The 16,421-nt window shown below is 46.5% G+C and overlaps 1 protein-coding gene across 1 annotated transcript in view; it reads right to left on the minus strand.

Annotated features, from left to right (window-relative positions):
• The window catches only part of LOC143982515 (cytochrome P450 2G1-like), a 70,796-nt gene extending 56,371 nt beyond the window's left edge, over positions 1-14,425 (minus strand). The window contains exon 1 of the mRNA XM_077481333.1: positions 14,252-14,425. Coding sequence (XP_077337459.1) covers positions 14,252-14,425 — 174 coding nt within the window. The remainder of the gene's footprint in view (positions 1-14,251) is intronic.
• Positions 14,426-16,421: the final 1,996 nt, after the last annotated feature.

Raw genomic sequence — 16,421 nt, forward strand, 5'->3', positions numbered from 1 at the left:
AAATAGGGATAGTTTTATAGCATTTTTATTAATACTTTTTTTTTTTTTTACTAGTAATGGTGGCGATCAGCGATTTTTATTGTGACTGCGACATTGTGGGGGACCCATCAGACATTTTTGACACATTTTTGGGACCATTGTCATTTATACAGTAATCACTGCTATATAAATGCAGTGATTCCTGTGTAAATGACACTGGCAGTGAAGGGGTTAACCAGTGGGTGGCAGTGTAGGGGTTAAGTGTTCCTAGGGGTGTGTTACTAACTGTGGGGGGGGTTGGGCTTTCATTTAGTGAACACTGATCTCTGCTCCAATCACATGGAGCAGAGATCAGCGTCACTAATTGCTAGGCAGAATGGTGAAATGCTGTTTACACGGCATTTCCTCCATTCAGCCGTCCCGTGAGACGATCGCGGGTATGCCCGCGGCGATCGAGTCCGTGGGTCCTGCGACCGGACTCACGGGGGTCCCGACCAGCGCGGAAGCGCGCCGCCGCCGCGCTCCAGATGGCAGGGCGGCATTGAACATTGGACGTACCTGTACACCAATATGCCTGCCCGTGCCATTCTGTCGACGTACATCGTCGTGCGCTGGTCGGGAACTGGTTAAAGGCATCCCACGTGGGGCCCGCTGCTGTGGTGTCAATGTTAGTGGACCAATAGTCTGTCATGTCTGATGGGATGGCCTCTTGTATCCCCGGTGTGGACACCCACAAGGGGCTAAGTTTCCACACCCTAAATGAAGGACAATGCCCCAGGGTAAGAGTAACCTGTAGTAGTGAGTGATCTGACACTGTTTGAGAGACGTATTTAATTGCTCTGACAACCGGCAGGAAGTCCCCGGTGGCCAGTGCATAGTCCAGCCTGGACAGAGAACCATAGGTTTTGGATTGACAGGAGAATACCTTTTCCCCCAGGAACTTCCAACGCCAAATATCTACATATCCATATGCCTCACACCATTTACTAAACAACCTTGACTCATTCCCATGGGGTTTCAGTCTATCCAAATCAGGCCGTAGCACTGAGTTAAAATCCCCCACAATAAACGTAGGGCAAACAGGTAATAGTGATAACTTAGCACTCAAATCGGAGAATACCGTGGCCGTGGCTGGCGGAGGAACATAGATTGTGACCAGAATGACAGGCGTTCTCAGTACCATAGCGTGTAACACTAAAAACTGACCCCCGGGGTCCGAGACCACCTCAGGCACTCAAACTGTAGCCCTTTACGTATTAAGATGGCCACCCCACGAGCATAATTAGAGTACGTGGAGTGAAAGTTTTGAGCCACCCAACACTTTTTTAACGCAAGGATTTTTGAGCCCACCAGATGAGTCTCCTGCAGACAGAGAATACGCGGGTGCAGTCGTTTGATCTGCTCAAACACCAATGCATGTTTAAATTTAGAATTCAGCCCCCGCACATTCCATGAGCATATGTTTACCTCAGCCATGGGGGGGTTGGGAATATCGCTCAAGTGGGAACAAGTGGGTGCAGCCTGCCCAGGAGTCCCAGGACAGTCCCCCACCAAGCAGCCAGAGCCACAGTGGGACAAGGTGACACACACACACACCCATCCATCCATTCACCACACACGCCTCACCCATACAACAGACAACAAATAAAGAGCTGCCAATAAGCAGCAACAACTCTGCCCTGCTCCCACGGAAATGGAGTGGGCTTGTACCCAAAACTAGGGCCATGCATGGGGCGCATGTCCTGATATCCATGTGATTAACCGCAACTAGTCAACTTCACCACTGAGTGGCTCAACATCGTTCTCCTAGAGCAGCTCCCAGATACTCATCCAAAAAATGGAGGAGGAAAAGTGTCCCGCAACAAAAAATAAACTTTGTCAATCCCATCATGTTTCAATAAGAGCAGCAGAGACCCGCCGCACTGACCAGAGGTAGATTCAAAGATGGGGGGGGTGGGAGATAAGGAGGCCAAAAGAAAAAATAGAGACATTAACCATCCAGGCCAACATCCTTCAGGCAGGATCTTGAGGGGGTTGGGGTAGGGACTCCCACCATGCGATGACGTTCTTGGGTGACTGGAAGAAAAGAACCTTCTCCTGATGGACAATACGCAGGGTAGCCGGGAATATCATAGAGTACTTCACTGCATGTTCTCTAAGCTTTTGTTTAACAGACTGGGATTGTGCCTGTTGGTTGTGAACAGCCACCGAATAATCTGGATACAGTGACACAGTAGCATTATTGATCTTCAAGCTGCCTTTCATTTTGTCCGCCCGCAATATAGCATCTCTGTCTCTGTAGTTCAGCAACCTAATAACCATGGTACGTGGCGGGTTGCCTGCAGGGAGAGGTCTGCCTGGGACTCTGTGACCCCGTTCTATCACAAAGCAAGGGGACAGGGTGTCACGGCCAAACTCCTGCTCCAGCCAACTTTCCAAAAAGGCCACTGTGTCAGACCCCTCCACCTGCTCAGGAAGGCCCACCAGCCTCAGGTTATTGCGTCTGAGGCAGTTCTCAAGGTCGTCCACCTTGTCTTCTAGGGAGGCTATTTTGCCCCCCACAGTATTGAGTTTAGGCCATATGGGGTTAACTGAATCCTCCAAATCACTAATACGTTTCTCAGTCTCATCCACCCTTCCGCGTATTTTCGGAACATCCTGTCTCAGTAGTGTAAAGTCACTTCTAATTTCAGCCACAGTCCCCATTAGAGCAGCATGGTTTACCTTGATTGTGTGAAGCACATCAGCAAGTGTAGGCCCTCGGTCGTTCTCCTCCGCCTCCTCCCCGGCCGAGATCTGTGACTCCAGGATCGGGGGGTCTGGCTCTCCCGGGGAGGATGGCGGAGAGGCTTCCCCAAAGAGATCCGGCGTGGAAGCTGGAGAATCACAGGGCTCCGCGGTGGTGGTCTGGCGGCCGCGTGTGCACATACATTCGCACCGGCGGCTGCCTTCTGCGTTTGCCCATCCGCCGATATCACCTTCCAGGGAAGCGGGGGAGTCCTTCGGTGCAGGCGGTGTCTTTCGTTCGGCATATAGTGCGGGATTAACCCAGGATGGAGCAGGATTGTAGCGAGAGTTGTCGGAGCTGCTCAGAAAGACGTCCGCTCACATGACCACCTAGGCCACACCCCTGTGCCTCTCCTTCTCTAGTTCTAAAGTTGTGAGGTATGAGGAAGTATAGGAAAATCTTTGACAGGAACTAAACTAAAATAACAATTGACATGGGTTTTAGCCTTCCCTCTTAAAGCGGGAGTTCCGCCGTTTTTTTTTTTAAAAGCCAGCAGCTACAAATACTGCAACTGCTGACTTTTAAAATAAGGACACTTACCCGCTCAGCACGCCCGCGATGTCGGCACCCGAAGCCGATCTCTCGGGTGCTGCCGCCGCCATCTTGGGTATGGGAATCAGGAAGTGGAGCCTTGCGGCTTCATTTCCCGGTTCCCTACTGCGCATGCGCAAGTCCCCCAGCGCAATAAGGATGGTCCCCGCTGTCTCTGGGATCCGTGTGTTTCCCAGCAGACAGCGGAGGACCTGCGGAAAGGGGCGTAGATTCTGCAGATATCTATGCCGGTAGTGGGTGCAGATACCTGTACTGTACAGGTACCTGCACCCCCCTCCCGCCTGAAAGGTGCCAATTGTGGCGCCGGAGGGGGGGAGGGTTCCAATGAGCGGAAGCTCCACTTTAGGGTGGAGCTCCGCTTTAAAGAAAAGCATTTGTATTTTTGTCTGTGTTTCTATTATGTAAGTTGTTAGCAGGATAGAAAATAAGGGTAACTCTCTCTAGTCCTAGATAGCATTTTAAACCTGGCAGAGTATCTCAATTATAAACTAGAAAAAAAAATTCTGGCTTGACATACACTTTTACAGCTAAGAAACATTTTGTTCTAAAAGATTAAACACATTTTCCAAAATTTGTATTGCACAACCCTGCTTGATCGCTTTCAGTTTACATAGCCTGTTGTTACCACATAGTCCTATTTGCTATTGATTGGGGTTATTTAATGTGAATTAAGAGGGGATTGGCAGTCATACTTATCAGTGAATTTATGTAGGATATTCTATATCTATGTACAGTGCTCAACATAAATGAGTACACCCCAACTGATTTGTCAGAAAACCTTTGCTTTCCTTTCAGAATCAACATTTTCTATGGGACACTACTACAAAATACTCCCGCAAATGGCAAATGCGGACCATTGATTACAACCAAGATTTGTTAATTTACACACAAATTTATTCAAGATCATGTTGAAAAAATGAATACACACCAATGAAAGTCTAATTAACAAGAATTCAACTACAGGTGAGTCTAATTATTCATTAAACTGGTGTCCAGCAGACAGTTGATTATAAAAGGGCATTACTTAAAAATGAAAACCCCTTCCCATTTCATGCTGTGAGCAATGGCACCACATGGAAGAGAAATGTCACATGATCTGAGAAAGAAAATAATTTCTCTAAACAAGAAAGGTGAAGGCTACAAGAATATCAGCAAAGCTTTAGTCATCAGTCAGAATACTGTAGTAAAAGTGATACAAAAATATAACAAAGATAGAACGTCAACTATCTCACAGAGACGCCCAGGCCTTCCACAGAAGTTAGCACCTCGACAGGAGCATCTTCTGATGGGAAGGTTCTAATGAGAAGTTCATCGCAGTTAGCTAAAGAAGCAGAAAGCCAAACTGAGGTGATTGTTTCCCATAACACTGCAGGGGAATGGCATGCATGGGTGTTGTCCATGAAGGAAGCCTCTCCTAAAGCCCATACACAAAAAAGCCCACCTAGAATTTTCCAGGGCCCATGCTGAAAAAGAAGACTACTGTGCCTCTGTACAATGAAGTGATAAGACCAGGATACATGTTTTTGGAACTGATGGCTTCAAAACTGCATTATATTGCAAAGGTAAGTACAAAGAAAAGTACATGGTGCCTACAGTGAAAGATAGTGATGGCAGTGTCCTTCTGTGGGGCTTCATGAGTGCTGCTTATTTTGGGGAGCTGCATTTTCATTGATGGTATCTATCATGAATTCACAGACGTACTGCTCTATATTGAAAGAGAAGATGCTACTTGCATCTTCTCTTGGTCGCTGTGCACTTTTCCAACATGACACTTGACAATGATCCAAAACAAACATCTAAGACCACTGTGTCAGAAACCAAGAATCAGACCGAGACAGAAGTACAATTAAATCACACTTGTGATTCTGTGCACTTTTCCAACATGACACTTGACAATGATCCAAAACAAACATCTAAGACCACTGTGTCAGAAACCAAGAATCAGACCGAGACAGAAGTACAATTAAATCACACTTGTTTATTAAATAAAAATAAAAAGGTAAATAGAGAAAGCGTAGTCAAAGCATAGCCAGAGTCCAGTACTCGGATCGAGTAGTCAGCCAGGCCAGAGTTCCATAACCAGATCGGGTAATCAGCCAGGCCAGAAGTCAGGGATCCAAGTGTAGCAACAGAAAGCAGGATAAGGAGCCAGAAGGGATGTCAGCAAGCCAGTCTTTAAACAAAACCACAGGAGATGGTTTCTTGTGATGTGACCAAGGCGAAGGCAGAGATGAAGTGAGCTGGACAGCTTTAAGAAGGCAGGTCAAACGAGCATGAGCAGGAACAGCTGGTAACTGTGGAGAGAGATGAGAGCTGGCAATTAGCCAACAGCTGAGCAGCCAGCCCAGAGAAGGAAGGGCTAAGCCAGCCCTGACAGTACCCCCTCCTCAATGACCCCTCTCCCTCGGAGGGCCACCGGGCTTGAGGGGAAACATCTATGGAACTTGCGGAGGAGGACAGGAGCATTTACGTCCGAGGATGAAACCCAGGAGCCTTCCTTCGGACCGTACCCCTTCCAATGCACCAGGTACTGTATGCACCCATGGAACCTGCGGGAGTCAACAATGGATTGTACCTCATACTCCTCATGGTTCTCAACCTGAATAGGGTGAGGACGTGGCACCGAGGTGGTAAATAAGTTACAGACCAACGGTTTCAATAAGGAGACATGAAACACATTTGTGATGTGCATACTAGGAGGAAGGTCCAACTCGTAAGCCACTGGGTTAATCCTGCGAAGGATACAGAAAGGCCCAATAAACTGAGGTGCAAACTTCAGTGAGGGAACAAGAAGTCGGAGGTTGCGAGATGACAGCCAGACCCTGTCCCCAACCTGGTAGGAAGGCGCAGGCAGGCGTCTGCGGTCAGCATGGAGTCTGTACCTATCATTAGCATGACGCAAAGCCTCCTGGACTTGTAACCAAGTGGAACGAACACCACAGAGATTGTCCTCTAATGCAGGAATACTCTGCGGAACAAACAAGTTGGGCAACATGGAAGGTTGTAAACCATAATTCGCCATAAATGGAGACAATCAGGAGGCAGAATTCAAGGCACTGTTGTGAGCAAACTCTGCCCATGGTAATAGGTCTGACCAGTTGTTATGGTGGTCAGAAATATAGCAATGTAGGAATTGCTCCAAGGACTGATTGGCACGCTCTTCGCCCCCATTAGACTGCGGGTGATACGCAGAAGAGAAAGCAAGCTAGATTTCCGACTGTGCACAAAAGGATTGCCAGAACTGGGAGACAAACTGCCCCTGTCCGAGACAATCACCTTGGGTAGCCCATGTAAGCGAAATATTTCCTGAGTAAAAATGGAAGCCAGTTACTTAGAAGTAGGCAACTTCTTAAGTGAAATACAATGAAACATCTTTGAGAACCAGTCAACCACCATAAGGATAACAGTGTTGCCTTGGGAGTTGGGCAACTCCACAATGAAATCCATAGACAGGTGGGTCCAGGGCCTCTCTCCATTGGGTATGGGTTGTAGGAGGCCCACAGGAAGGTGTCGTGGAGTCTTACTCTGAGCACACATGGAACAGGCAGCTACGAAAGCAGTAACATCAGCCCGTAGACTAGGCCACCAGAATTGTTGGGAAATTGCCCAAATGAGTTGATTCTTCCTAGGATGGTCAGCTACCTTGGGAGAATGGTAAGTCTGGAGCACAGCAGTACGGAGACTCTCTGGGACAAAGCAGCTGTCACAAGGTTTCTCGGGAGGAGCATGGACCTGAGCAGCAAGAATTTTGTCACCCAAAGGAGAAGAAAGACTGGTGCAAACCATAGCCAAGATACGATCAGGAGAAATCACAGGAACCGGAACCGACTCTGACTTGGAAATGGAGGAAAATTGTTGTGACAAGGCATCAACCTTTACATTCTTAGTACCGGGTAAGAATGAGACAATGTAATTAAAACTTGACAAGAAAAGAGCCCATCGCGCCCTTCTGAGAGAGAGGCGCTTAGCCTCAGACAAGAATGTAAGATTCTTATGGTCAGTAAGAATAAGAACGGGCACAGTGGTACCTTCAAGGAGATGTCTCCATTCTTTCAGGGCTAAAATGATCGCCAACAGCTCTCTGTCACCAATCTCATAATTGCACTCAGCAGGTGACAATTTCTTGGAAAAGTAGCCACACGGATGCATAGCGCTCTCAGAGTTAGGACGTTGAGACAGAAGGGCGCCAACTCCAGTCTCAGAAGCATCAACTTCTAGGATAAAAGGCAACGTAGGATCAGGATGTGCCAACACAGGAGCAGAAACAAAGGCAGCCTTGAGAGTTTCAAAGGTCTTAATGGACTCCGGAGACCAACTCTGTGGATTAACGTCCTTTCTGGTCATATCAGTCAGGGGCTTGACCAGAGATGAGAAGTTACGAATAAACTTCCGATAGTAGTTGGCAAAGCCCAGGAAATGCTGCAGAGGACGTAAACGCACGGTCGAGGCCACTGTAGGACTGACAAAAATTCTCTGGGTCCATCGAAAAACCAGCAGTGGAAATGACATGCCCAGGAATGTAACCTGTTCACGATGGAACTCGCACTTCTCCAGTTTACAATAGAGATTGTTCTCTCTTAGTTTCTGAAGCACAAGACATCTGTGTGGTGGCTCTCCTGCTTGGAAAATATGAGGATGTCATTGAGATAAACCACCACACATAACTGCAACAAATCTCGGAGGACATCGTTAATAAATTCTTGGAAAACTGCCTGGGCATTAAAAAGGCCAAAAGGCATTACCAGGTACTCATAATGGCCTGTTTTGGTATTAAATGCAGTTTTCCACTCATCGCCCTCCTTAATGTGCATGAGATTGTATGCCCCTCTAAAGTCAAGCTTCGTGAAAACCGTTGCTCCCTTGAGGCGGTCAAATAACTCTGTAATCAATGGAATCGGGTAGGCATTCTTAATCGTGACACGATTGAGACCCCTATAATCTATACAAGGTCACAGTTGACCGCTCTTCTTCACAAAGAAGAAATCAGCACCAGCAGGAGATGAGGATTTGCGGATGAAACCTCGAGAAAGTGCGTCTGCAACATACTCCTCCATGGCCTTATCTTCCAAGACGACAAAGGGTAAACCCGGCCACGGGGAGGTATGGCACCAGGTTGAAGGTCAATTGCGCAATCATAAGACCGGTGTGGAGGCAAACTACTGGCTTGACCTTTGGACAGGGAGGAGAGTAAAGAGGTGCACAGGACCTTGGATACCTTCAGGAAGCATGTCTCACTGAATTGTGGAGAGAACCTCAGCATGGAGCCAATCAAAAGAGGGGTTGTGCTTCTGTAACCAAGGATAACCAATAACCAGCGGAAACCTGGGTGAGGAAATAACTTGGAATTGGATTATCTCATGGTGAAGAGCCCCTACGGCCATGGACAATGGAACCGTCTCATGAGTCACATGGGCAGGCTGTAAAGTTCTCCCATCAAAAGCCTCAATGGCAAGTGGAGTGTCACGCAGCTGCAGCGGAATTGAGTGCTGCAAAACAAATGCAGCATCAATGAACAGGCCTGCAGCGCCAGAGTCAATTAGAGCCTGTATCTCGATGGATGACTCAGCCCAAGAAAGGGTGACCGAAACCAGGGGTTTATCCTTCTGGATAACTGGGGACGAAACAACGCCACCTAAGCTCTGTCCATGACAAGACCTCAAGGTTCGGCCATTCCCAGGATGGGTAGGACAAGACTTCAAAAAGTGACCTGCCTGGCCACAATAAAGGCACAATCTCTCCCTCCTTCTAAAGGCTCTCTCATCCGCAGAGAGACGCGTGAAGCCCAAGTGCATGGGTTCATCTTCACTGACCGACTCTGTACCAAGAGGCATGGGAGGTGAGGGAGGCACACGTGGGACTGCAAAGCTCGGAGGCAAACGTACAGGAGGCTTCCGCAAGCGCTCCTTAAGAGAAAGTCTTTCTCTTAGTCTGGAGTCAATGAGGATGGCAAACGGGATAAAGCTCTCCAGCTCAGTAGGTATATCTCAGGCTGCCATCTCATCATTGATGGAATCCGAGAGACCATGACAAAAAGCAGCCACGAGGGCCTCATTGTTCCAAGCAACCTCTGCTGCCAGAGTACGGAATTCAATGGCGTAGTCGGCCACAGTTCTCATACTCTGTTTGATGGACATGAAGCACTTGGCAGCAGAAGCGGAGCATGTGGGAACATCAAATACCCTTTTAAAGGAGACCACTAACTCAGGGTAACTCAAGACAACAGGTTTTTGTGTCTCCCATAGAGGGTTAGCCCAGGCCAAGGCTCACTCAGAGAGCAAAGATATCATGAAACCTACTTTGCTTCTGTCAGGGCTGGCTTAGCCCTTCCTCCTCTGGGCTGGCCGCTCAGCTGTCGGCTAATTGCCAGCTCTCTTCTCTCTCCACAGTTACCAGCTGTTCCCGATGATGCTCATCTGGCCTGCCTATATAAAGTCTTCCAGCTCATTTCTCCTTTGCCTTCACGTTTGGTCACATCACTAGGAACCATCTCCTGCTGTTGTTTCAAGACTGGCTTGCTACATCCCTCCTGGCTTCCATCCTGCTTTCCTAGAATCCCTGACTTCTGGACTGGCTGACTACCCGAACTGGCTATTGGACTCTGGCTTGCTTGACTACGTTTTTACCTGTTTACCTTTTTATTTTTATTAATAAACAAGTGTGATTTGATGGTACTTCTGTCTCTGTCTGTTTCATGGTTCCTGACAGTACGTGAAGGCCACGAATTCAGAAGATACAGTCAATCCACTTGTTGGTAATATTTTTTCCAGATTGGATGAGCAAGATCACCCCATGGATCAGTTTGCCTTGGCGTTACAAACGCTCCTGAATCGCACGGCTCACCTGGAATCCCCCACGGTGGCTGCTCCGGTACAACCTGAGTCGCAGGCTGTCCCTGCTGCTGCGACAGTCTCTGTGCAGGCACCCGCCTCGAGTATTACCTCTATAAGAGGTATGTCTGGTTCTGCTCCGCTTCCCCAGCAATTTGGGGGCGATCCAGTTCAATGCAGAGGGTTTCTCAATCAGGTTGAGATATACTTCAAAATGCTGCCCCAGGTGTTTCCCATGGACAGAAGCAAAGTAAGTTTCGTGATATCTTTGCTTTCTGAGAGAGCCTTGGCCTGGGCTAACCCTCTATGGAAGACGCAAAAACCTGTTGTCTTGAGTTACCCCCAGTTTGTGGCCTCCTTTAAAAGGGTTTTTGACGTTCCCGCACGCTCCGATTCTGCTGCCAAGTGCCTCATGTTCATCAAACAGAGTACGAGCACTGTTGCCGACTACGCCATTGAATTCCGTACTCTGGCAGCAGAGGTTGCTTGAAACAATGAGGCCCTTGTGTCTGCTTTTTCTCATAGTCTCTCGGATTCCATCAAGGATGAGATAGCAGCCTGAGATATACCCACTGAGCTGGAGAGCTTGATCTCGTTTGCCATCCTCATTGACTCCAGACTCAGATAAAGACTTTCTCTTAAGGAGCGCTTGCAGAAGCCTCCAGTACGTTTGCCTCCGAGCTTTGTAGTCCCACCCATGCCTCCCTCACCTCCCATGCCTCCTGCTACCGAGTTGGTCAGTGAAGTTAAACCCATTCACCTGGGCTTCACGCGTCTTTCTGCGGATGAGAGAGCCTTTAGGAGGAGGGAGAGATTGTGCCTTTATTGTGGCCAGGCAGGTCACTTTTTGAAGTCTTGTCCTACCCGTCCAGGGAACGCCCGAACCTTGAGGTCCTGTCATGGTTAACCCAGTAACTTACGCGTTAGAATGCGCATCTCAAATGTGTTTCATGTCTCCTTATTGAAACTGTTGGTCTGTAACCGATTTACCCCCTCGGTGCCACATCCTCACCCTATTCAGGTTGAGAACCATGAGGAGTATGAGGTACAATCCATTGTTGACTCCCGTAGGTTCCGTGGGCGCATACAGTACCTGGTGCATTGGAAGGGGTACAGTCCGGAGGAATGCTCCTGGGTTTCATCCTCTGACGTAAATACCCCTGTCCTCCTCCGCGAGTTCCATAGACGGTTTCCCCTCAAGCCTGGTGGCCCCTATGAGGGAGAGGGGTCATTGAGGGGGGTAATGTCAGGGCTGGCTTAGCCCTTCCTCCTCTGGGCTGGCCACTCAGCTGTCGGCTAATTGCCAGCTCTCTTCTCTCTCCACAGTTACCAGCTGTTCCCGATGATGCTCGTCTGGCCGGCCTATATAAAGTCTTCCAGCTCATTTCTCCTTTGCCTTCACGTTTGGTCACATCACTAGGAACCATCTCCTGCTGTTGTTTCAAGACTAGCTTGCTACATCCCTCCTGGCTTCCATCCTGCTTGCGGTTGCTCTGCCTGGATCCCTGACTTCTGGACTGGCTGATTACCCGATATGGTTTATGAACTTTGGACTAGCTGACTACCCAAACTGGCTATTGGACTCTGGCTTGCTTGACTACGCTTTTTCCTGTTTACCTTTTTATTTTTATTAATAAACAAGTGATTTGATTGTACTTCTATCTCTGTCTACTCACGTGCTCCCCTCGCTTTGAGAGTATTGTAGTGATATAGTAGTGGGATGAGGATTAATAATTAAATTGGTATTATTTGAGTTATTCCAGCAGCAATTTGATTCATTCAGAGAGATGCATTTATTGAGTCCCAGCACAGACTAAAGTCCACATAATACCTGCAACAGATGACAAAATCCAACAGAGTAAATATTACAGTGAACGAGAGCCTTCAGAGTCCCATCCGTCATTCATGTTATCGCAAGCGTAGAGACATTACAATCCAGCATAATATGCACCTAAGTAGCTTCCATGCATGCAGTTATGTGCATTATAATCTAGAGCTGTGCTCTAATCTTGATGAAGAAAGTATGTAAGAAGGAATGTCACAGCTACATCACAATTTTTCTTAAAGAGTTATTAAACCCACAACTCAAAATGTAATCTTTTGCAGCTCACCAAACATTAGAGTAACACACCTCCTGTATTAGTGACACACAACTCTGGATGGAGGAGCAACAGAGACACTTTTGGACAGCAGCTTTGTCTTTCTGGGGAGGGTAAGGGCTTGTGTTTTTTCCTTGCTCTCCCCATCACAGGAGGGGTGGTCACTGGTCAGCATGTTGTGGAGATTCCTTGAAGAAAACTAGAGAGAAAGTAATATCCTCAAACCAAGTGCTACAGTGTTTTTGAATGCTAAATTGAACAGATACTACATGTAAATGTATGCAATCCATGATTTGATAGTTATTGATGCCATTATTGTAACTGTTCTGTTTTACTTTCTTACACAAGTAAAGAGAGTCTCTGTCTTGTGATCTAATGAAGGAAGGTATTGTGTATAGCCAATACTTGGGCAGTGGAATGGGATATGTGCTTTACTGGTTGGCACTGGAGTGTGTGGTGATGGAAGACAAGGAGCCTCACATCTGGTGGTGAGAGAGAACCCCCTTGTGCACCAGGTGGCCCGGTCCCTCATTTCTCATGGGCCCCAGCTGGATGGCTAGATTTCTGGAGCTTTGGTCTGAACCACATGTCATAGGCCTATGTGCATGAGGATTCCAGGCGGAATGGGTTTAACTATGATGTGACTAGGAGGATGGGGAGATGAGTTCTAGGGCCAACATCTGTGCTGCCATGCAAACTGCATGTGATGGCAGCAGGATCCAGTCTACACTGTTTGGTACACATGTATGGAAAGGGAGACACTGCTGGACACACAGGGAAGTAAGGGGGGGGGGGGTTGACTTTGCTGGGCACACATGGATATAGGGACGGGCTTTGCTCGGCACTCCCGAATGTAAGAGGGGACTTTTATGGACATTTCTAACTTTAAGAGGAGACTCTTATGGGCACTTCTAGAAGTGGTGGTAATGAAAAGTTTGGAGTCCCCTGTCGTAAGGTCCAATACTGCTCTTTCTTAGATACAGAAATGTAAGTGAACATCGCCACCCTAGGACAGGAAATGTGTTACTGGCAGAAAATAAAGAAAATGAAATCCAGGAAAGAAATTATCACAGATATTATATATTCAATTTTTGTTCTTGGGTTTACACGCAGTTTAGATTTACACAAACCTCTTAGCTCACACATAATTAAACAGATAAAAATAATTTCAGTGGTGATTGAAAAAATTGTGTAGTGAAAGTAAAATACAGGGGGAGGGTGAGTAGAACAGAGAGTCATACTGATCCTATGTGGTTGGATGATTAACCCTTTTATCTTGTAATTCTTCCTAAAATGTTGGTTCATTTCCCACCAGGAACTGTTTTCATGGAGTTTCTGTGGGTAGCTTCCAGCTTTGCTTCCTCGTAAGTAGATTGATTTACCCTTCTTTCTAGTGGAATTATGCTTGTATCTCTAATTAGGGATATCAGACTTTAAGTTCTCAGGGAAAACAGATATAGATTAATAGTTATCTGTAAAGCCCTGCATGATATTATTTTAAATTTAATCCAATAATTTTTTTTAACAACTAGAAAACTTCACGTTTTTAGTATTATGCCCCATACACACGACCAGATTTTCCGACAGAAAATGTGTGATCAGATCATGTTGCCAGAAAATCCGAACGTGTGTGGGCTCCACCGGACTTTTTCCATCGGATTTTCCGATGCACAAAGTTTGAGAGCAGGATCTAAAATTTTCCGACAACAAAATCCGATCGCATAAATTCTGATGGTGTGTAGACAATTCGGACAGACATAGTGTCATGCATGCTCGGAATAAACTAAGAGACGAAAGCTATTGGCTACTGGCCCATTCATAGTCCCGACGTACGTGTTTGACGTCACCTTCGTTCAGAACAATCAGAAATTCCAACAACTTTTTGCGACCGTGTGTATGCAAGACATGTTTGGGCCAAAATCCATTGGAAAAAATTTGATGGATTTTGTGGTCGGAATGTCCGACCGTGTGTATGGGGCATTAGTATGACTTTAAAATTTCCTTACCTTCTGCAGTGTTACCAGCAGCTTATCTGGCCTCATTTGGAGAATGTTGCCTATCAGTGGTAGTGGTTGAGGACCGGGTGGCAGAAGTCTTTGATCCTTGGCGTTGCCTTTCTTCAATGCTATAAAGATAAGGCACAGCAGGACAATACCGAGCACAGCACTGTAGAGCCACATGTCTGCTCTCTGTCTGCCTGTAGGTTGGTGTGAAGGAGGATTTCCTTTTTTTTTTGGATTCAGCAAGGGACATGAACTCAGCCTGTGACCTTGTGTTCATATTAGCAAAAGCCAAAAAATGTGCATGGAGCTCAAATAGCAGAATTCAATTTACAGTGGATCAGTTCACTGAAAGCAGATATTCCTTAAGTTCATTTTTTTGGTCTAACGAAGGTGTCTCCACACTTTCTAAACAAAGGGCCAGTTTACTGTTGTACAGGGGCTTTACAGGGGCTGGACTGGGGCCAGTAGGGGGTCGAAAAAGTTCCAGCATCAGTAGGAATAGACTAAGTCTCAGGCTGGGGGTCAGTGGGATAAGGGCTGGATTGGGACAAAAGTTTGGCCTTGGACTTCATTCAGACCGGTCCACTTTAATTTTGCAAACATGCACAAAAACATGCAAACATGCACAAAAACAGTATATAGACTATACGCAAAAAAAAGTAAAAACATTCCACTATTGGGCATAGCCACACCAGTGCCCATTAATGAAGCCTCACCAGTGCCCATTAATGTAGCCTGATCAGTACCCATCAGTGCAGCCTCACCAGTCCCACTGTGTAGCTGTTTAGCTGTCTCCCCTGTATTCATTGGGGAGCTAAGGGGACAGAAGCAGACTATTTCATCACTTTCGGCTTTAGGCAGATTAATCCGCAGCAGCGCTCCCGTCTGGCTCCAGTGTACTGATATAACACAGGCCGGCCTTTAACTGTGAAGTGCGCTGCTGCGGATTAATCCACCCAAAGCTGTTTTTTTTTCTAAACAGCTGCACAGTGGGAGATTAGCTTATTGGTAGACAGGGTTTGGGAGTCCCCGCCCGCTCTACTTCCACTGTCACTGAAACAGGGCCACTGAGCCATCAGCCCACCAGGAAACTCCCGGTAGTTCCGATGGACAATACATGCCTGAGTGGGATTAAAAAATTACATAATGCCTGTGCTCAATAGTCGGAGGAATAGTGCCCCATCATTGGTGTCAGTGGGATGAATACTAGTGACAAATAATTTATATCAGTGGGGGGAATAGTGCCCTATCATTAGTGTCAGTGGGAGCAATAGTGTCAAATCATTTATATCCACTAAAACTGTATAATGGCACAGTGCCACCTACTGGATGGAGGAAAACCTGCACCTGCCTACATATGCAAGTGTTTTACACATGAAAAAATATGAAACTGATCCCAGTGCTCAAAATGATAGACAAGATTGATGCACTATAGCTGCTATTATATTAAGTAAAAATGATAAAATATGCAAATGGAAAATAATGCCAGCATTAGCAGCGCTTCCAGAATATCTAAGCGTATTCAGCACAATTGATGGCATTCAATGAACAATAAAATTGCACACAGACATTGGTCAGTGAGTAGAAATCCATGCAAAAGTCCTTATAATGTGTGTAGTGTTCTATATCCCATCAGAACCATAGGAGAAATCACTCAGTTCCTGAATAGGGATGAGCTTCGAGTTCGAGTCAAACTCATGTTCGACTCGAACATTGCCTGTTCGCCTGTTCGCCCAACAGCGAACAATTTCGGGTGTTCGCGGCAAATTCGAAAAGCCGTGGAACACCCTGTACAAGTTTATGGGAGAAATCTAAAGTGCTAATTTTAAAGACTTATATGCAAGTTACTGTCATAAAAAGTGTTTTGGGACCTGGGTCCTGCCCCAGGGGACATGGATCAATGCAAAAAAAAGTTTAAAAAACATGTTTTTTCGGGAGCAGTGATTTTAATAATTCTTAAAGTGAAACAATAAAAGTGTAATATTCCTTTAAATTTCGTACCTGGGGGTTGTCTATAGTATGCCTGTAAAGGGGTGCATGTTTCCTCGTGGCTATAATGAATTTTCGGCTCCCTGTATTACAGATAACAGTCATTGAAAGTCATCGATAAAAAAAAAAAAAAAAAGGATCGGGTTCCCCCAAATTCAATTACCTCGCCCTTCAGGTCTGGTAT

This window comes from Lithobates pipiens, unplaced genomic scaffold (assembly GCF_037356315.1).
Source record: "Lithobates pipiens isolate NorthernLeopardFrog02 unplaced genomic scaffold, aLitPip1_a1.2 Scaffold_1, whole genome shotgun sequence".
Classification (NCBI taxonomy): Eukaryota; Metazoa; Chordata; class Amphibia; order Anura; family Ranidae; genus Lithobates; species Lithobates pipiens.